Source organism: Mycteria americana, chromosome 14 (assembly GCF_035582795.1).
Source record: "Mycteria americana isolate JAX WOST 10 ecotype Jacksonville Zoo and Gardens chromosome 14, USCA_MyAme_1.0, whole genome shotgun sequence".
Lineage (NCBI taxonomy): Eukaryota > Metazoa > Chordata > Aves > Ciconiiformes > Ciconiidae > Mycteria > Mycteria americana.
The window spans coordinates 12,624,975-12,647,609 of NC_134378.1; the positions used below are offsets into that span (position 1 = coordinate 12,624,975).

The following is a 22,635-nucleotide window of genomic DNA, read 5'->3' on the forward strand; positions in this document are numbered from 1 at the left end:
AGTTTTGCTGCCCTTTTCATTGTCATTTTAAAATTTTTCAGTATGTCGGACAGAAAATCTGTGCTAATTTCATTAACAACGAGAGTTGTTCCTCTTTATATCTTCTTCTTTCTCAGCAGTAGTAAGGTAACCAAAAAGTATGGTGCTGTTAAAGCAAGTACGGGACGGTTCACAGCCCACTGCAGATTAATTTCATTTTATCACAATATTTTGTTTAGAAACAGAATGAGCAGCCCTTCCATATCCTAAGAAGTGCTTATCTGTAGTGTTAGTGCAACCAGCTGGACAGCTTACATGAGTAAGTACTGATCTGGCCCTTGGACAATACTTCTCTTAGAAGAGGGACTTTCTTACAGAGATATCTGCAGAAGCAGACAGAAGCAGAAGTATAATGAGCCTGTAATTTAGTCCACTCCTATGCACTACTGAGGCATTTAACCAATAGTCTTCAGGATCTTTACACAGGTCATATCATTGGCTTCAGTAGAAAGTCCAGGTGATCGCTAAGGATTCCACTCTAAAATAAAGAAATTCAAATTAGGGCCCTCATTCCAAACAGTTAAGCATCTGCATGCCTGCTTGAATGAACAGTACAAGTGACTAAAGGAGATTGCTAAATCTGAAGTTATACATGAGCAGAACCTTTGCAAAAACTAACAAAAAAAGTAAAATTATCAAATTGGAAATGCAACACTCAGTCATTCAAATTATAAAGGACAAAACACTAGTGGTTATTGGTCTCCTTATTTAGATAGTGTTTATTTAGAGCAATTAATTAACAGAACCCTGAGATCACAGATAATGCTGCCTGTGTAGAATTTGTTTCCACACCATACACACATGAAATTCAAAGTGAAAGGCTTAAAAGCCTAATGCAGTGAAGACAGAAAATATTAAACTTTTCAAATCCTCATTTCTCTGGCCTTTTCCTCACCCCAGTCTCCTATCACTTTTTTTTTTTTTTTTCCCTTAAAAGACATTATGTGTTAGGAGAGCAAAGCAGCCTGGGGAGGTGATATTTTACCATCGTCTGTGCCATTAATGCAGTTAAAAAATCCTCAGACTGGAAAAATCAGACAGATGCATCTTCCAGGTTCACATGTGCCAACTCCATCTGTTAAATCATTAAAACACAGGCTTGGCAGATTCTGGAGAAAAACACATTTGTTTTCACTATAAAGAGGAAGAGTAAACTTTCTTTCTGTTCTTATGATTCACCCCTCCCCCATAATTACTTTAATGTGAAAGCCTGCATGAGTGGGTAATATTTAACATGCTACTGAAAGAGGCTTTCACTGAATTGGGATACATATGTGTTAAATTGTATGTCATAACCTGAGTTAGTCAAAGATCTATTAAACCAAAGTTTATAGCTACATTAAGATGCTTCATCATTTGCCTTCTTATTGCATATATCTTGTTACAGCACCTAGTTAAACACTCATTTTCCTTACAGGAAAGAACCTGTTCAGGTTATGTTTAAAGGTGCAGGTTACATAAGGAGCAGCAAATCTGGTCAAAGAAAGCTGCCAAACCTTGAATAAAGTAATCGATAACAATAAACCTTTTTCCAAATCTGTAAAGAAAAAAAAACTTTTTACTTTCAGGATAAACAAAAGCAGCAAAATCCTAACCTAAATTCAATACCAACATCCTATATTTTCCCAATATCAATTCTAAATTGATTTATGCATTATTTTTTCTACTACAGTCACTGTACAACCATTGTTCACTATGGCAACATTACCTATAGAGCATATGTCTAAATACTGAGTCTTTTGAATGCAACTAAGTATGTCTAGGTTCATCGTATTTTGTAAGTATGACAGTGTAAGTATTTTAAATCCCATGACCTCCCACATCTACTACTAAAAAAAACAGATTGCTGCTGAATGCATTTATTTCTCTTTGTATTCTACAGAGGAATGGAATTTAATTCTCCAGGCAGGGCTTTGTATTCTATCAAGGAACTGAATTTCATTCTCCAGGCAGGGGCTTATCCTAAGAGCTTTACAGACATAAATTTCGAGATTATTTTTTTGAAGAGAAGCATCTTTCACAGCACATCATTCCATAGATGATCACAGACCAGTCTACAGTTTTATCAGCAGTAAGGTACAGAGTTAACAATAACTGCTAAAATCACCCTGTACTTTGCACAATGCAGAAACACGACAGCATTTGAGATGTACGTGGCCATTTCACATAGCTAGAAAGGGCCTTTTCTTTTCCTTGAGTAATGATAAATAAAATCATCATGCTTTTGGAGGAAACATCTTCCCACAAGACTAAACTTTTTCTAGATAGTAAGGCTTAAAAGTACATAGTGAAGAAGTTATAATTATTATTTCTGTGAGCATCTACCTCCTTAATACGAGTATCCATCCACATATTAGAAGCAATAGGATCCCTTCAAGCTTATTAGTAGAGAGATTCAGACATAGCTGTAGTGGTTAGAGGGGAAAATAGAAGATTTCAGGAAGCTGACCATGGAGAGCTACTAAAGTTGTAGCTAGCTGTGGGAAAATGACTTGGACATTTCTACCATGAGAGGAAAAACATTTTCCTTAGGCACAGAGGAAATCACCTTTCCGTATCTGGGACCAAATGCAAAAATTTACTGCCTTCTCAGCATAGAACTTTAGTCTTATCTCTGGGAAGACCTCACAGCACAGGGACAATTGACCCTTTTCCAGGGGCATTTAAATACAGTTTTGCTTCCAGTGCTTTCTTTTGGGAGTATAAACTGAGCCTGCTATACCTGACAGCTTTTCCCCATAATATTACTAATGATTTATCTGTTTTCCTTCCCATCATTTAAGCTGCTCAAACTATGCGCTGCTCCCAGACCAAAAGAAGAATTCAGTAGGTTTATTAGTGGATAGACAAAGAAACACTTTATTTCATAAGTGTATATATTGTAAAATTTAAATTTATGTAATGTAATAAAAATCCCATCAGCCCAACAGAAGTGGTTAAGATGTACCGAAACAAACGAGATACCAGCTTTACTTCTTGAAGCTACACACTGGCTCAGAATCTGACAAGGAAGCAGTAAAGACAATGTAATACAGCAGGGTACAGGCAATTCCTACTCCTGTATTACACACAAGCTGATTAATTTGGTTCCATAGTCTCTTTTTAGCAGTTCAGAGGCCCTCTGGAGGTTACATTTAAAATTTAGCCAACAGATTACAACATTTTAATTCCATAGGATGAAACATCTCCTATCACTGGCAGTTCCACAGACAGCAATATATATCATTAAATTTTGTCTTAGGTCCTTAGTTTGCTGCCTGAAAAGGTTCGCACAAGGCCAAAAGGCTGTTTAGTCATACATAAATCAAGCTGAACTCAGGCAGTATGGAGGTCTCATAGAGGCACTCTACCCAGGATAAATATTCCCTCTTTAAGAACTATAGAGGTTTACACACTGCAGGTGATGTCTGCACTTTCTGTATCAGACTGAACCTATATGAGGCTTTTTATTGCGTAAAGTAAAAACACAGCATAAGACTGGCTACCTAAATTCATATTGTTAAAACACTGAAAATGATGGTCACTTTAAAAGAATGCTTTATAGATTTAGAAGCTAGAACGAACGTCTTTTAATTTCATGAAATAGGCTCAGTGACTTCTTGGTAGAGAAATTACTCTCAATTAGTCTATCAAATCTGTAGGATGTTTAGTTCCTATAATAAGTTAAGAGGTGCAATTTTTTAACGAAGATTTAGATTAAGTCAACGTATGGAACGATGACATTCCGAAAACCTTCAACAGGGTAGACTGAGAAGTGTTTGCCAAGTGGCAGATGAGTGTGCATCAACATGAGAAATGGACCCGGTATAAGACGACAGCCTTATGCCATTGCAATGCCAAAACTAGACCCTTCCTGTCTGGGGCCCACCTTTCAGCAGGGGAGCAATTTTATGTCCTGCCCCAAAAATCAAGATGCCTCAGCACAGGTCTGGACGTGCCAAAACCTCTGTCCTTCAGACAGCATTACTAGCTGCTGTGAGTACAAATAAATCTTGCAAATGTGAAGCAAATATAAATGGTACGGGAGTAGCAAAATATCTTTCAAAATCACTACAATTCCAGGAAGCATGGAAGACATCAGAACTGTTCACCGATTAATGAAAGCCAGCAAGAAAAAAGGGAGATGAGACCCATAGAATTTACTAAACATGACGTTCCATGCTGGTATCATCAGTGGTATTTGCAAAAGACCCTGCCATTGCTCTCCCACTACAGTCGAAAGCCAGAAAGCCTACAGATTTATTTAAACCACACTGAGAACAACAGGCATGATCAGGAGGCCACAGGAGCTTGAACTCTTCTTGCAAGTCACAAATTTTACATAAGATTGCGATCTGCCTACAGAAACAAAGATATAAAGCAAACTTTGCATGTTAGAATTATTTCAATGCTTACTGATGTGATTTTGTCACTTAACAAGACGTTCAATCTTTCAAAGTACCTGGAAGTTTTAAGTTAACATTACCAAACCCAGCAAAAGTCACACTAGTCATATCCATGAAAACCTACAAAAGTTGTGCAGCTGTTACTGAAAGCTTGATCTTTTTCACTGGTGAATTCACCAGTCAGTGATGATTTTCACTCCATTTTTAGTGAATTCCGCAAGGAGTGAAGCATTCTGCATAGATGTTTACTTCATCACAATACGTTAACAGATCCAAAATCCCAAGCCTTCACCATTCTCAGCCAACAGCTCAGTAAATACAGTATGTCATTCTAACTTAATCACTGCACACATTTCACTGTCTGAATATAGAATCAACTTCTCTGCAGTAAATGTCTTGAACTTCTTGCTCTGCTGTTACCTCAGTATAACTCTGCAGCTATCAGAGTGGGCTGGTAAAGAAAGAGATATGGCCAGTACACTGCTATTGTAGGCGTTAATAGAAAAGCAGTGCAGAATGCTCCTGGAAATAATTGAGCTTTCCTCACACTTGCGATATATTAATTGTATTCATAGACTATAGACATGTACTAGAAAAACATTTTATCAATAGTCTTAAGATTCTTCTGAATGCCAAGACATCATTTTAACACTTTTCTATTGGAAATGTTGAACACCAGTGAAAGAAACACCAGTTGGTGTTTTACTTTCTTTCTGATTACAGCTTCCTAATTACTTGTGGTTTTAATAATGCCAGTAATTATGTAAGCATGTTTTGTTGATAGTTTTAAAATTATTTACTGAGAGTTCATTAAGAAAAAGAGAAAAACATTCCAATGTTTGCATTTTCCACTTCTTATGACTTCTTTGGGTTTTTTGGTTTTGGGGTTTGTTTTTTGTTTTTTTAAACTATCTCCTTCTCTTAAAAGAAACAATTTAAGGAATTCTGGGAAATTGTATAGATTTCATTGATACAAAAAAAAAAATTTAAAGAGTAGAAGTATCTTCATATTTGTTTAGAAATATTTACTATATATCCAGAAGTTCCATGTACTTCATTCATTTCATTCTCATCTAAGATGTAAAAATCTTTTCAACCACACAAAAATTCATGTAAGCAAAAGACGAAGTAAGTGTCACCAATAGAGGCAAATCTATCAAGCACTATAAAGTGAGGCCAAAGCGAGTGATATGTACCTTTACTGTCATTAATACACACTTAAACCAATCTGCTACGAGTAGGCAAATTATTGTGTTCCTTGTTCTTTAAAAATGCAAAAGAATATTTTATATTTGTCTATCTAGAACAAGTTTCTATTAATATTTAAATACATGTCAAAATTTTACATTTACAAGTGCAAACAAAAAATGCATTAGTAGTTTGAAAAATGTAGTGGTGGTATTCTATAAATTACCTTTATATTTGAATTTGATTCTGGTTCATTTTTAACTTTAAATAACATACATTCTGTTTAAACCCAGTAGTTGTGTTTGGAAATATTATCTGACATTTTTTTGTTTGCTTACATTTTTGTAGCTATTTTATATCATCATATTAACAGTCATTTTCCCTTCAGCATTCTTAACAGCAAAGCAGAGAAATGAACAGCTATTTCACATCAAGATATCTGATTTTGCAAAATAAATACATTTTCATAAAGGATATTCCATTGCACTATCCTGAAGTTTCAGCAGGTCATCATCCCCTGCCATGTTGTGCATCAAGGCTCATAAAATAGACTTCAGCCTTGAAACTGAGATCTCACTTTACGTGTTACATAACTGCAAGTTTTATTAGTTGGGGGGGACTATTAGTCAATAGTCCCCACAAAATGGCTGTGGGAGCTGCAGTTCTTTCCGAGAAAGGGTTGGAACACTTCTTTGACTGGAACTGGTAATTCTCCTTCATCTTTTTTGTAATGGATGAACTGCACCCCCATCTTTCACCCCCCTCCTCCTCCAAAAAACTTCTGAAAAATCTGATGGTATTTATTCTAACCAGTTATCTTTGCATAGAACTGATGATGAACTATGTACAGTGGAGTACACTGACACTAGTGGCATACACTACAACAGCTACAAGTATTATTCTTGTATTTATGCAGTCCTAGAAGAGTTCTTAGAACCTGGGAAAATTGCAGAACCACTGCTTTGAGTCATTCAACACTCATTACAACACAGTCGTGAATATGCTCCTTCACATTACCTACACACGCTTACATATGGCGGGGGTCTACAGAGGGCACCGGTTACAGCTTCTCCACTGAAGATCAACCTTGGTTAAGATTAAGTGGAATAGAAAGAGTTCCTCCAGTATTGAGCAACATAATATTTACAATGTATTTACAACTTTACCACTTTTATAGCATCAGCATAACTTCACTGTCAAAGCTGTACTCAGGTAAGGCTAATCTAATACAAAAGAAAAAAAAAAAGAAGATACTTCAAAATAAATGTAAGAGCAAGCAGAGTACAACATGAGTGCACCAAGTAGAAAAAACAAAACACAGGCATATCACAAGACACAAAACAGAAAGAGTACTTCAAGTATTTTTCCAAGAAAAACTGTTATTGTAAGTATGTAATTTCTTTCTAGCAAGTAGTTTAATGCATGTGCTCAGAGAATGCACAGGGAAATGTATCTGAAAGACAATAACTTCATCATGTTACGGCTGCAAATAAAGAAATCTGAACTAATAACAAATACCCTCTTAAATTAGAAGACAATTAAATGCTGATATCCATCATTGCCTACAATCACCCTCAAGGGAAGCAAAATTACACGGGACTAACAAAACGTTCACTTGTTTTAAAATTTACAGGAGGCTCAAAAAAGTTTCACATGCATTTTACCTCAGAAACAATGTGCTACTTATTCTTCCTAGCAGTGATATTTTACATAGCATTCTGGGATCAAAATGTAATTTCAACAATAACATATTTTCTGATGTTCTCCAAGGAAAAATTACTAGTTTCTTCCCTCTAAAAGGATTTAGATGGAATAACATCTGTGTTGAGATTATTGTGAATATGTTAAACTGACAGCAAGTCTCTAAGGGGCACTGCTCATTAATGTTCTGTGCATAAAATTAAAACTTGAAATATATTTTTCAATCCATTTTGAATCATTTAAGCAATTCTCATGCAAAGAAACTATTGTGCTGCAATAATATATTTGCAGAGTAGGATATGAAAGCTATTAAAATGTCCTAGACCCCCTGCCTTTCATGCAAAAGGAAAAAAGGCGACTCTTTCTGATTTGAAACATGCACTGTATTGAAACAAAAAATGCTTTTGAAGACCATGAAGAGTTTTATTTCAGTTTATACTATGCAACAAAATTCAAAAGTATGTCTTCTTCCTTCATCTTTAATTCATATTGTGCCTAGGTACTCCAGCATGTATCAGAGGGAGAATTCTGGTAAGTGTTGCACATAGGCATTTACAGGAGATTTTTACACTAAGCAAGCTAGAAGTGGTGGTCATCTTCATGGTTTTTGAAACTGCAATAAGGCAGCATTCTGCAAGCTCTCTGCAACTGGAGCTGTGGAGTAGTACTCAGAGACAATGCCTATTAGTGAAGAATTTTAATCCAAACCTGTCCTCCGATTTGAAAGTGACAAAACCCTCCATGTCACTAGCAGAAATAATTTTATTTGGAGGGCATGTATACCTATTCCACCAGGTACAATACAAGTGTATCCATCAGGTGTAACGTAAAGAAGTATCTCATGTAAATCCTTAGTTTGAACAAAAAGCAATGAATTTGCTCAAAACCAAATAAAACTCCGGGAATTATTGAATGGTATCTAAATTCACTTAAGATTGTTCATGACTTTCAAGCACAGCTACAGCTTTATGCAGATTTCTGTAAGTGCCATTTTATGGAGAGAAAAGAAAACATTTTATTGTTGGGAAAGCAGTCACACCACTCACTGTCCGAAAGTCACTGGATAATTGCAGCCACAATAATATGATAGTTCTAAATTTTGCTACAAAATATAATGGTTCTAACCAGGCCATGGGGTTCCTTTCATAAATGGAAATTCAGGAACTCCAATTAACATATTCTTGATGTGATAGACTTTAGCAGGTTTTTTTGGAATGAAGCCAGAGTCTAGAGTGTCAATAGGACTTTGTTTACTTATATCACAGTAATCATAACAAAGCAGTCTACCACTCAAGCTGCCTACATCTGAAATATTATTTAGAAACATTAGCAAAAGACACTGAAGTTATGTTTACAATCTCCTCTATTAGACTTCCACACTTAATATTGCAAACCATGGGGCAACAAGCACAGAACTGCCAGCAGTAACTAATATTTTTGGTAAACATTTTCAATGCAAGAGCCTAAGCATAGATACACAAATGGATATATAAACACCGCAGCAAAAAGCTTCATTTTCAGAGGTGACATTGCTGACATTGGAAGAGAAGCAGCAAGCTCAGCGTAGCTGAAAGAAAGTAATGAAGCTGCTTTTCAAGTTTTAGCTTCAGGTTTTCAGTTTTAGATGCAAAGACAGCAGTGCTTAGAGTGTGAAGTGCAGGCCTTCAGAAAAAAAAAACAGAGAACATGGACTGGCATACTGTCCTGGTTTTGTCTGGGACAGAGCTAATTTTCTTCCTAGTAGCTGGTATAGTGCTGTGGTTTGGATTTAGGATGAGAATAACGTTGATAGCACACCAATGTTTTAGTTGTTGCTAAGTAATGCTTACACTAGTCAAGGACTTTTCAGCTTCCCATGCTCTGCCGGGTGCACAAGACACTGGGAGGGGGCACAGCCAGGACAGTTGATCCAAACTGGCCAAAGGGCTATTCCATACCATAGGGCGTCATGCTCAGTGTAGAAACTGGGGGGAGTTGGCCGGGGGTCAGTGATCACTGCTCGGGGACGGGCTGGGCATTGGTCAGTGGGTGGTGAGCAATTGCATTGTGCATCACTTGTTTTGTATATTCTTTTATCATTATTATTATTTTCTCTTCCTTTGCTGTCCTATTAAACTGCCTTTATCTCAACCCACAGGTTTTACTCCCCCCCCCCCCCCCCCCCCCCCCCCAGTTCTCTCCCCCTCCCCACCGGGGCAGGGGAGGGTGAGCGAGTGGCTGTGTGGTGCTTAGTTGCCGACTGGGGTTAAACCACGACACATACACCACTGTGGGTTTCCTTAGGGACATTAGCATTCTCCTCTCCCTCACTGCTATTATCTCCCATCAGTGCAGAGCACTTGTTCTACTTTTCCAGCCATCGAACAGACTAGTCAGAGCACTGATAGTTGCCCCTACAGAGCTGCCAGACGTCCAGCAAAATCTGTAGCACAGCAGGAATGTACGGAACTTGGTGACATACTAGTTAGCAACACAGCTCTGGGAATAATGTCCCAAATCACTAGCATGTGCTATTCACAGCACATATATTACATTGCACTGTCTGAACTTCTCAGATAGAAAACAGCATTTACGAACGTCTATCCCAGCAGGACACAATGCAACAGAATTTGCATGGCCCCCTGTGCTATAGCTGTTCCCATGAAGAAAGAATTACTATCTATAATGCCCATCTCTTCATAAGAAAATGTATTTCTATTATAAGAAATCTTTACAGTTGCTAGTTTGTTTCAAAAGCGTTCAGAAAACAAGTACACAATTCAAGGCTTCATTTAGTGACAAATGCTTTTCAACTTGGAAGCTTTTAGATCACAAGGTGAAAAACAGTCATACTTTTTCATTTGCATTGTTGCTTTCCCATTGACTATGACAGTTACTACAGTTTATGATAAAGTACACTGTTATAACATGGGATGACGACAGAGTTGGATGAAGAGTCTCCCGGGGGGGGGGATGTAAGTGTCCAACCTGAACAACGCAGAGCTCTTCATAAAGAGATCAAGGATTTAGATCCAATTGTGATTCTGTGATGAATAATTTAAAATAATAATTTCTGTTTATGGCCTAAGAACTAGCAAGTATAAAAACACTCAAAATATCCTTCACAACAAAAAATAAACTTTTTCTTTAATTTTCCTACCTATTCTCTGATGAAAGGCACAAGACTCTAGTCTCTACTGGTAAGAACGTTAAATGCAATAAAACTTGTGTAGTTGATAACATAATGCTGGAATTAGGGACACGATCTAGGTCTGGCCTTCTAACTGAAGCTGAAAATTACAGAATAGCTGGTTTAGAGTACTGTAAAGCATAAGGTATTTTATACCTGCATCTTTAGCACTTGAGCACAAGTACCATCTAGAATCGAATCTCAGCATATTCAGCAGGAGTGGAGATGCTCATAAATAGCACTTATAAATACTTTCATAAAGCCCAAAAGAGAACAGGTTTGTTCCTTTCAAATAATTTCAAAAGCTTATCACACAGAAAGCTATTGTGTGCTAATTTGGACACTTTTCTCCATAAATAAGCAATATAAAAAGCCTTAACATTTTCATATCAGGGTAGACACATAAGATTTCCAGAAACCAAAAATTAACTCAAATCCTGAAGACCGTGAATGTCATTAGCAAAGCCATCATTGCATTATACGAAGTCTTTTGCAGCAGTAGAGGTTTAAGATATCCACCTACCCTGGGTTGTTCATTTCAGCTCATGCATCACCTTTTCCTGTCTCCATTCTGTCTGCTGCCTTGATTGCAGAAGCACAACTGCTTGTGGAGCTGTTCTGTGAAACAGATTAAAACAGTGATCTGACTTTCTCTTTCTGCAGAGTCTACTTAAGTCCGTTTGGTTCCCTGACCTATTTTGCAGAGCAGTACCACCTATATTTGTGTCAACACAACATGCTAAGGCTGTAGCTTTCTAAAAACTTGGACCTAGCATTATCATCCAGCAATGCCCTCCTCCAAACCCTTGTGCATTGCCCCATCATGTGCTGGTGGAAGCATCTGTACAGCTACAAAGAAAACTGTATTTGGGTTAAAGTATCTTGTTTTCCACTTGGTTAGTTTTAATCCATATCAGTACCCCAGCCCGCATCAGAACATAGCGCCACAAGCACTTTTACTATCTGCTGGGAGAAGGGAGTACAGGGTCTGTAAAAAAAAAACAGGACTGAGACTACTTCCCCAGTAGTAGGGTGATGCCTTATGCAGGTGAAAAGATACCTGAAACTCAAGATACTAATCTGCAACTCTCAAGTTATATACAGGTTGTAAATTCTTGAAGAACAGTTGTGACTTCTTGAAGAATGGCCACTTGATCAACAGCAGCACTACTGAGCACCTGAACAATTGGATAATTCCTAATTGGAAGAGGACAGGAAGCATTATCATTAGGATTTCAGCATTTATGGCCATATCCAGGTGTCCTGGTTTCAGCTGCGATAGAGTTAATTTTCTTTATAGTGGCTGATATGGGACTATGTTTTGGATTTGTGCTGAGAACAGTGTTGACAATACAGAGATGTTTTAGTTGTTGCTGCACTGGTCAAGGACTTTTCAGCTTCCCATGCTCTGCCAGGTGCACAAGAAGTTGGGAGGGGATACAGCCAGGATAGTTGATCCAAACTGACCAAAGGGCTATTCCATACCATATGATGTCATGCTCAGTATATAAAGCTGGGGAAGAAGGAGGAAGGGGGGGAAGTTCAGAGTGATGGCGTTTGTCTTCCCAAGTAACTGTTATGCATGATGGACCCCTGCTTTCCTGGAGATGGCTGAACACCTGCCTGCCAATGGGAAGTAGTGAATTAATTCCTTGCTTTGTTTGCGTGCGCGGCTTTTGCTTTCTCTGTTAAACTGTCTTTATCTCAACCCATGAGTTTTCTCACTTTTACTCTTCCGATTCTCTCCCCCATCCCACCAGGGGGGGAGTGAGCAAGCGTGTGGGGCTTAGTTGCCAGCTGGGGCTAAACCACAACACCAGGTTAGAATTTACCCATCTTAGAATTCTGAATGTTGCCTAGAAGCTCCAAGTATTTAGACTTGGTTCTATTTAAACATGTATCTTGAGTGATGTAGTATCTAGTTCAACATTTGTCATGTGATGACAAATGCTGCTGTACGTAGCTACAAGATCCAGACTTCCAGAAAATTACTTTTGAATCTCAACGGACCTGTATCCCTAAGTCATTCAGTATAGTTATTAGCTCATTAAAACCCTATTTCACTTCTTTTCTCATAGTGCAAGTGCAATTCTACTATTGTCCTGTGCTCAGAAGAACCTAGTAAGACCTAAAACTAACTACTCATTTACTGCATTCCCTCATCTGAAAAATAATTTGGTTAAGTACAAAAAGAGAAAGGCTGAACATTATAAAGTCCTATTTTCACAATGTTAGTATAAGAAGTTTCATTCTCTCTTGACAAATGCTACTGCAGTTTAAATCCTGACACATAGTAAACTATGAATTTGATTGTTTTCATTAACAAATTTCTTTTTTCACAGAAAGCATCAAGGCTGTAATAAGAGGGCTCCTGAGATAAATGTGACTAAGCAGCAGGAGTTAATTAAGTAGGACAATGAGTAAGCATTTATGGGTGTGATAGGAGACCCAGCTGATTTAATTGCTAGTCTAATTATCAATTAGAGAATCAAGAAATGGCATGTAAGTGAAATATTCTATTTGTTGATAGTTTAATGATTTTTAGAGACCCAGAAGAGCAGTATTAATTGCTATTTTAGGACTACAGAAAGAGGGTTTTTTTCTCCTCTTACTCAAATAGAGGTTCTTAGTACTTCTAAAATTACTAATAAATGTATATACAGTCTTCTCATACTTAAATATTTAAGGCCTTTAGATCCTTTGCTCTATAAAAAAAACAAATAGAAAGCTAGCAATTAAGCATTCAAACACACTACCTATAAACTACTCAGCTTAGGTCAAAACCTTTCTGCATTTATTTTATAATAAGGATAATAACTGTCCAATGGTGTGAAAAAGTCACATTAAGTATTTACAGTGTGTTTGCACAAGCCAGTTTCCAGACAAAAAGAAAGGGGTTAGGGAACTACTTAAACCCATAAGGGCAAAGAGCCAATTGGCTACATTCATTGTTGAAATATTTTATAAAGCAACTGCAAGAAAATAAAATGACAAAAAAATTGATGGGGAGCCAAAAATATTAATATATTGGAACACAGTGAACTTTTTACAAGCTGTAAATATTTTTGGGCTCTCACATATAACCCATAAAGTATGCTGAGGCCTTTCTCAGAACTTCTAATATTAGCATGTAGTTTGTAAAGAACAACATCTACCAGAAAAAGAGATCAGAAAGGCACTGTATGTCATCAGACTGATGTTATTGCCCACTACAGTTACCAAAAGATAATTTTGGTGTATACCAAGCAGACCTAGGAACTGGAGATAGAAGGTTAAAAAACTAGGAAATGGAAGCAAACACCCATCATAGCACATACAGTCTGAGCTTTGGACACGTTAACAAGCTGATTCTTATCAAAATAAAAAAACAGCATCCTTCAATCATTTTTCATGTCCATCACAAACAATTAAAAATACTGCAAGATTTTGGCTGTTGAACAACTCCCTTGTCCAGGTTTAAAATAGACTCAACTCAGTATCCAGAAAGGTGTCCAACTATTTGCCTTCTGCTAAGGTAAGCCTAGCTAATCATTAAGTTATAGAGTTTAGACAACACCTCTTCCTCTGAAATATGGCTAACTCCTCAAGCAAGGTAACAGCTTTTCATCAGCTTAACCCAAACATGTTTTCTTACTGAATAACATTTAAAAAAACCAAACACTCAAAGCCACCCCGAAGAAATTACTGACAACATCAAGTGCACTTTCCCTGGTTTCCTGAGGGCCCTAAAGAAAACACAGAATGGGCATTTTTAGCCTTCCACCTGAGAGACACGCTTACGGTATCACTCCAGGAGAGTTACTCGCCAGTGCGGGGGATGACAGAAGGACAAAGAAGGAAGGGGCCGCCACCAGAAGCCATCGCCTCAGGGAGCGCAGGAGACGGCAACGCTCGCGGGCGCGCGTGCGTCCTCCCTGCCCTTTCACCACCCCCGCCCGCACGAGCACCGCCTCCGCTTCCGTCGCCCAGCAACGCCCAAGCCGCCAGCGCCCGGCCCGGCCCGGCCCAGCGCTCGGCCCGGCCCGGCGGCGCAGACCGGCTGCTCCCCGCCGGGGGCCATGGCACACCGGTGCACCGACCCGGCGCAGTCGTGCAACTTCGTAGCGCGGGACAACTGCTGGTAACGGTCCCAGCCTTCCCCTCACAGCCGACGGCCCCGGGACTCCTCTGTTGCTTATCTCCCGCCGCCTCCTTCCCCTCCCGCCCAAGGCAGCCTCCCCCGGCAGCTCCGCGCTCAGCACCCGCTGTCAGGCGGGCGGAGGCTGAAGGAATTTGTCCGTATGTTCACGTGTGTTTGTAAAGTGTGTCCAAAGAAGAGCAACGTGTCCAAAGTGGGCAACGAAGCTGGTGAAGGGTCTGGAGCACAAGGCTGATGGGGAGCGGCTGAGGGAGCTGGGGTTGTTCAGCCTGGAGAAAAGGAGGCTGAGGGGAGACCTCATCGCTCTCTACAACTGCCTGAAAGGAGGTTGTAGCCAGGTGGTGTCGGTCTCTTCTCCCAGGTAACAAGTGATAGGACAAGAGGAAACAGCCTCAAGTTGTGCCAGGGGAGGTTTAGACTGGATATTAGGAAATTTTACTTCACCGAAAGTGTTGTCAAGCATTGGACCAGGCTGCCCAGGGAAGTGGTTGAGTCCCCATCCCTGGAGGTATTTAAAGGACGGTTGGATGAGGTGCTTAGGGACATGGTGCAGTGGTGGACTTGGTAGTGTTAGGTTAACGGCTGGACTTGATGATCTTAAAGGTCTTTTCCAACCTATACGATTCTGTGATTCTGTGTGTGTGCTCACCCCGAGTTGGACAGGCAAAGCCGTGAGTGACAGACCCGAAGCAGCCAGCGCTGCCCATGTGCTCCAGTGTTTCCCTCCATCCTCCCTCTGGGTGTGAAGAATGGGGAGTAGGGCCAGGGCAGAGCAGGGCACAAAGGGCCATTTCATCAGTCAATAGTATATGGTAGTATGTATGAAAGGACATTGGTGCTTACTTTTCAAGTTTTTCAAAAAATGTGTCATACCAAATTTGACCTCCTCCAATCCCTAACATAACTGTAATTTGCAAGGAAGTGCATTCACATGTACTGTTTCATTTCCAACCTATAGAAAATATTTCCCCATTACCTCCAAGTCAGACAATTGTTAACTCATACCTAAACTTGCTGTTTTGAGGTAAAGGTCTAAAGAGTCATGCTAAAGTGCTCTGCTTTGTGGCATTAGTAGTTGGGTTTGTGTTGTTTTAAGGGAAGCTTTCAAAGTCATCTTAAATATTTCTCTGTTTCAGGAAAAAATACATTGAAAGTGAACTAGAAGCTGCAAGAAGATGGTCTCACAAATGGGGATTCTTGAAAACACCTCTTGAGGAGGTAAAATTGAATGGCATATGAGCAACACATGAAATTGACTTGGACACAAATTTCTCTGGACACAAAATTATGAGCGCACAGAAGACTAGAAAAGTACTGAGCATGCTTTACTAAGCTAGGTTCCGAGGTAACAAGTGCACTACTTTTAAGATGGGTTCAAAGTTTCAGTTTTCCTCTGAATAAAATATGGCAAGTGGTAATTTATATGCTATGCATATTCTGACATATTTCTCTTGAGAAACATGACTCCCAATAGTGTTAACAAGTACTAGATGCACACTGACAGGAAAATATTTCCCCTTTGTCTATCCATATGGTAGTTTAAAAATCAAGGGGAAAAGGTTCTAGCTAATTAAATTTTCAGTGGGGGAATTTACAACAAACGAAAATATTTGGAGAGATGTCTATTCTCAGTGATGTTTAGATATTAGAATACAGTAGCACATAATGTTACATTTGGAATCACAGTATTTTGTTGCTAAAGAATAGGATTGATGCAGCCCCTGCATAGTTATAAATGTACCTTCCATGGGGCTAGAAGTACTTAATCTGTTCTAGGATTTTTTGAAAATTCCTGTAGGCATCCGAGTTAGCACCTTTGAAAACTTTGGTCCTCCATGCTTCAACATCCATCCTTGATAACTATGGTCTATCATGTACACCACCTGTGCACAGTACTAATAGATCTACAGCTGAAAAGTTGACAAAGTAGGCATTGTTACTAGTGCTGAACACATGTACTTAGCATTTATTAATCTTTGTTTTGTGGTCATATAAGATATATATATAAGATATATTTCTAGCCCTTTTTGGACCAGTGATGTAGTTAAGAGAGTTGGAATCACTCAACAGTATTTAGCCTTTCATCTGAAATTCAGAACTACATCACTTTCTGAAACCAAAAAGTACGTTACAATAATTTCCAAAGCACTACAATAAGTAGTCCTGTTTTAGGTGGAAAGAACAGGGAGTTCAGATGCAACAATGAGGAGAACGGTGTAGATATCATATATTACAGCATATTTTGAAAGATAAAGAGTCCAATTTTTAATGTTGATGTTTTGGTTTTAGTTGATTGAAGATGAAAAGAAAGAAAATACAAAGCCCAAGATACAGCCTCCAGAACATCTGCAGGTTCGACCTGTGACACCTGTGGAAAAATACATTAAGGTTAGAAAATTAGATTTTAAAATTGCAGTACAGCAATATCTGTCTTAAGAAACCACACAAGCTCTAAAAATCAGTTGTCTTGTAGAGGTGGGCCTTTAACTAAAGGTCAAAGTAAATTGTATTTGCAACCCAAGCAATGCTTTAAAAGCATTCATTTAAGACAAGGAATTGCCCTTTGGATATGTTTGTTAGTTCACAGAGCTTTCACTGCACATAATCATCTTTCTGTAAAGCACCTCCCCCATGCACTCCTCTGTGACATCTAGTAACAGAACAGTCAACTGTACAGCTTAGTATAGAAGAGTGCTCACATGGCTGCTGACCATTCATTGCTCAAATATACATATACATGTCTTACTTCAAGGCTTATCATAACCTTAACTCTCAGTTTTAACTATTGGTTAAGATGCAGTCATTTTTCTAGCTTTATTTAAGACAGTCTTCTTTTTGGCAGAGACAATGCCACTGTCCTCTTTAGTGGCACAAATTAGATTAGCCAGGAGAAGCCAGTTCTAATGAGCCAACTCATAACTATTTGATTTTATATTATATGATTTATATTCACATATTCAGAGTCTAAAAGTTGTCAAACAGCTTGAAATGAGAGTCGAATGTGACTGATGGTTTGATTTATAAATATACAGTGTCAGAATCACCAATGAATAGGATAACAATACAGGCAGCTAAATCAGTGACATTGGGAGAGGAACATATTCATAAAAGGGGAAGCAGAATATACTAACAAAAAGGAAGGTTAGTCCACTTAGAGAAGATTAAGGAAACAAAAGAGATTGGAAGTTCCTACTTGCTGAACTAGCTTTCTTTCAAAGGATTCCAAGGGTAGGGAGATAAGGTGAGGAAGTAGTAAAAGCTTTTACTGAGGTTAAATTGAAACAAAAATTAAGAGCTAGTGCTGAGTATGGCAGAGAAATGAAATGGCAGAATTTCTGCCATTAGTGCTACTTGTTCTTCAGTTTTGTCTCAAGCCTCCAATTTCAGTCAAGTTTATCTCTGCTTCAGCACAGTGAGTGTGTATGTGTGTTAACAAAGCACACAGACAGTTATCAGCGGCTAAAGTAGCATGCATAGCCTGGTGTGTGCTGAAACAGGGATCATAGTTTCAATTTCACCTCACAATCTTTATTTGCTAAGGAAGATAAAGGTTAGCTGCGATTTAGGTCACCCTTTACATATTCAGAGTGAAGTTTCTTAAGTCCTTATTCAGAACTATATGTCTTTCTGCACATTTACCTTCATGGGAACAGTCATCTTAGCTGTTCTTCTCTCTAGGTTAGATTAATAATTGCTTCTTCATAGTCCCTTCCCCCAGATAGTAAGTGGGACATGATTTCCTTCATTATGCTGCTCAGTGGGTGGCACTTTTGGCCATAAAAATTATCTTTTCAGAGGAGCTGCTCCACCTAAATATCATAAACATTTTCTAATCTTGGCCAAAGAACAAAGTGAAGCAACTCTGGCAAGAGAACTGAAACATTGTTCTCTTGCTGTGTATTTCTCTGCTAAGTCCCCAGATGCTAAAATGATATAACGTCCCCAATTGAGATGATTCAGCCAAAGTAAGCACAGCAGTCAGTGAACAGAGGCTGTTGGCTTTTGTTTTGTTTCCTTTTTAGCTAGATTAGTTGCAGATTATCTTGATGCTTACCCATCTTTTAAAGTAGAAAGAAGGTGGAATGAATAAGTAGTTCTTGATCCAAAAGCCAGCTTGGTCAGTAATATCTTTAGCATTTGGCCACAAAACTATTATTCCGTAGCTGCATTGCTACCAAATACATTACAGCAAGTATAAAATGCTATTTCTCCTGTTTAGAGAAGTTAACTAGTTTTAAAGATTATTATTATTATTCTGTAAGGAAAAAAGCTAAAGCTGAAGGTAAAATAATTCTCCTAATAATGTAAAGCCAGTAAAGCCCTTAGAAAGGTATTGAGCAAAACTTAAAAAAAAAAAAAAAAAAAAGTATGCTAACATACGCTACTAAACAATAACTTTTCTTTCTGATTTCCTGTTATACCTACCAATTTAGGCACTAAAAGATTGGGTTTTTTTAGAAGGGTAGTAAATGAAAGTTAGTTACTTCATTGGAATTTGGCCATTTTACTTCTCTCTTTCCCTGTGCCTTGCTATAGAATGGGACCTAAATTATGCTAATGACTTTTTAAATTATAAACTATCCTGTATTATAAATCAAACTTGCATGCAACTGGCCTATCTTTGAAGTTCTTATTTCCTTCCATTAATGTCAGTGCGTGCTCAGGATATTAATTCATCAGATTGCATTTAAAACCACTATTTTTGATAAGTTCTCATTTCCATCCACACTACAGCACAAAAGAGGATTACAATCAAAAACCTTTTAATCATTGAATTCTACATGTTACTTTTATTCTAGGTGATTCCGTCTCCTCCAGTACCTAAGACTACCCAGGGATTTATTGGCTGGAGATCAGCTGTTCCAGGGTTGGAACTTGAACGTGGTTTTCAAATCCAAAGCTGCAAAGGTACCTTTTTTAAGGATTTGAAGTGGCCATGTGAGCCGTCTGACTGACATGAAGAAATAACAGTTAGGCACATAGGTCAAGTTGCATCCCTAAGTTAATATTCTGTAGTGGACTGTTGGACTGTTAAACATATGCTTTAAAAACGATGTAAACATCCACAATCATTTTGGTAAAGTGCAAACACTTTAATGTAGCATTTTACTTGTTACTGATTTTTTGAAATCTATGGCATCCAAGCTGTTAACACTGCTTCAGGTTTACTTAGAAATAACAATGAATAAACTCATATAAAGATCACAGAGCGGGTACTACTTTTATTAGCATTAGTAAGACTCTGATTTTAAAATATTTATTGGAAGTCTTTAAAAAACTTATTTTGTAATGACAGAGCACATTTTTATAATTGTTTCTCCATGAAAGCCTCCATTCAGACTCAGTTTCACAGCAGTTTTTTCAAACAGAAATACAGACTGCCATGTTCCTGACAATTGTACCCTGCTGCTCATTCCCAATTCATCACTTACCAGTATTGGAATCTGTGTTTAGAATTAGTTTTCAATCAGCACTTTGAACTGGCTCACTATTGAGTTGCTCAAGTGCCTATGCTAGCACAAAACATCTTTTTTGTACAGAAAGGGGATGAGAAGAGGCAGAGAAGAGTAGCAGGCATGACTTAAATTGGCTCAAGCTACCATGGAACTGCATCCTTACATTTGGAAAGAAGCTTTCCTCATTAAAAAAAAAACAAAACAAACAAAGAAAAAACACCTGCAGAAAAGATAATTATCAGGCTTCATCCTAGTGTGTCCACTGCAGGTTGAAAAAAACAGGCAAATCACAAGTATAGTTAAGTCATAATTATTAAATGCATTGTCTTTTGTGTTGTGCGTGTTTTACAGGTAGTTTGTGTAGTCACATGTGTAAGTAATTGAGTAGTTCCCAATGCAGCTGCTTGATTGGTATAAATAAAGCATACAAAGGCCATTTAGCAAAATGAAGTCACTTTCAAAAAACAGTTTTGGTATAAAACGGGTTTTTTTCAATGAGTTGATCAGAATGCAAATGTGTTACAAAGTATTTATGTTGCTTCAGTTTTGTTTATACCAATATTTATACCAACCAGGACTGCTGAAAGACTCAGAAACAGTAGGGGATTGCACTGGGCGTTACTGGTGTAGATACCTCAGTGCTATGGAGTTCAGTCTTGCACTTCATTACCTACCTGAAGATTTGCTAGGACTTTTGGAAACTCAGAAGGAGACTCATTTAGTTGTAGCAATTATTTGCAGGATATAGTTCTAGTTGTCTAATGTGTTTAAACTAGAAGCTTGTTTAAACAAACAACACCCTCCAAGAAATTAACACAGGCAGCTCCTTATAACTCCTCACTACTTAAAGAGGAAAGACTTTCCTCTTTAATCCCGCTGCAAGATCTCCTTTGTATGGGCAGCTATCAATATCTACTTGAGTCAGCAGTAAGTCCTTGGCTTTCATAGCAGTAGGTCAGCAGCTAATGTTTGTTCTTTCCTTCTTCCCAAGAAATGACTCACAATGATCAACATCCCACCTATTTTTTTTACATCCAGTTCCAAATGCCCACAAAATAATAATATTTTACTTTTTCCATATTCTTTACAAATAATGGAGAAGTGACTCATATCCTTTGGAAAGATTACCCAGGAATGAGAATACATAGCAGAAGTAACTTCAGACACATTACTTAAAAACCAGAATAAAGAATAACTTGGAATCAGACTCTGGAAATTTAAGCTAAATTGCAGTTTAGCTACTAACTATAACATGTGTAAACTGTTCTTTGAACAAGCAAGATAATTGTAAGAACAATATTTTAAATCAGTGTGCTTTCTTGTCATTGCTAGGTTTGTATCTCTATTTATTTTAATCACATGGTTCTTCAGTTAATTTTAAGGTCATGTATAGACCCTCTTATTCTTGTCTGATTTATACAAACAGGTAAAGTAGTCAAGTTTAATATGTAATTTAGTAGCAACAAAATTACATGAATTCAGGCCAAATGAAAGGGGAGCTTCAAGACCACTGTTTTTTAAAAAAAGTTGTATTAAAGAACCTAATGGCTGGCACCTAATATTCAGTAGATGTTTGTATGAAATGAAATCCAAATCCATGAGTCATGGTTTGATTTTGAAAACCAAAATAAACTCTTTGTCCAGCATCTACAGTTGGACATTTCTGAATCTTATTCCCAATGTCTGAATATTAACTCTGTACTAACAGTAAGTTTTTTTTATTATGCTTTCCATCATTTAAGGTACCTTTACTTCAGGAGATACTTTGATATAGCCTAATTTGGGATGTGTAAGGAGTATTGTCTAAAATTTTTACTAATTCCTTTAGCATAAATCTGTCCATTGTTAATTGATCCATGTATTTGGGATTTTGGTGTTCAAGAATATGTGAAACTATAAACCTGACTATTTCTTTTCCCAATGCTTTTAGTTTGACCCTTTATACCTGAAAAAACTGTGTAGCAGTTGTGGATTTGCAGCTGACAAAGGACTGCCCAGTCAACTGCCCCAATTGTGAATCCAAAAGGCTGATACAGAATTATTAAATAGCCTTGTAATGTTTCAAACCTGGCATTTAATTTGTGGAAATTAACCTATTTATTGGAGCCAAGTTAGGCACATAAATGTCACTGCACACCGTAAAATATCACACTATCTCCAAGGTCAGGACAATGTTAGTAAACTCTGCACACGCTGGGGAAATGCTTCAAAACAAAATTAAATCACTTCAAAAATGCAGCAAAAGTCAAGACAATTTTAATTCTATATAAAAGTCTTAGACCTGTGCTTCTGTGCAAGTCAGAACAGAATAGCATGTTTCTAAACATATATTAAAAGTTATGCAGTTTATTTTTAACCAAAATTTGAAAACAAGATGCCAGTGTATTTAGATGTCTTCTATACTTCAATCTAAATTTCATTTGGTGTAGTCTTTCATAAAGCTTTTGGTGGTCTAAGGTTCATGTTAGCAAAGCGGCATGCATATCAATTCCTCCTCCTTAGTTGACTAAAATTTTTTTGAAAACTGAAGTCATCTTGTCTTTTGACTATTGTTTTCAG

At 37.8% G+C, this 22,635-nt stretch overlaps 1 protein-coding gene across 1 annotated transcript; it reads left to right on the top strand.

Annotated features, from left to right (window-relative positions):
* The first annotated feature begins 14,434 nt into the window (after positions 1–14,434).
* CIMIP1 (ciliary microtubule inner protein 1) lies at positions 14,435–19,749 on the top strand. Its single transcript, XM_075517374.1, has 4 exons — positions 14,435–14,602; positions 15,757–15,838; positions 16,910–17,008; positions 19,420–19,749. Exons 1-4 carry the CDS (start codon positions 14,541–14,543, stop codon positions 19,573–19,575), a joined length of 399 nt encoding a protein of 132 aa, XP_075373489.1. The 5' UTR covers positions 14,435–14,540; the 3' UTR covers positions 19,576–19,749.
* Positions 19,750–22,635: the final 2,886 nt, after the last annotated feature.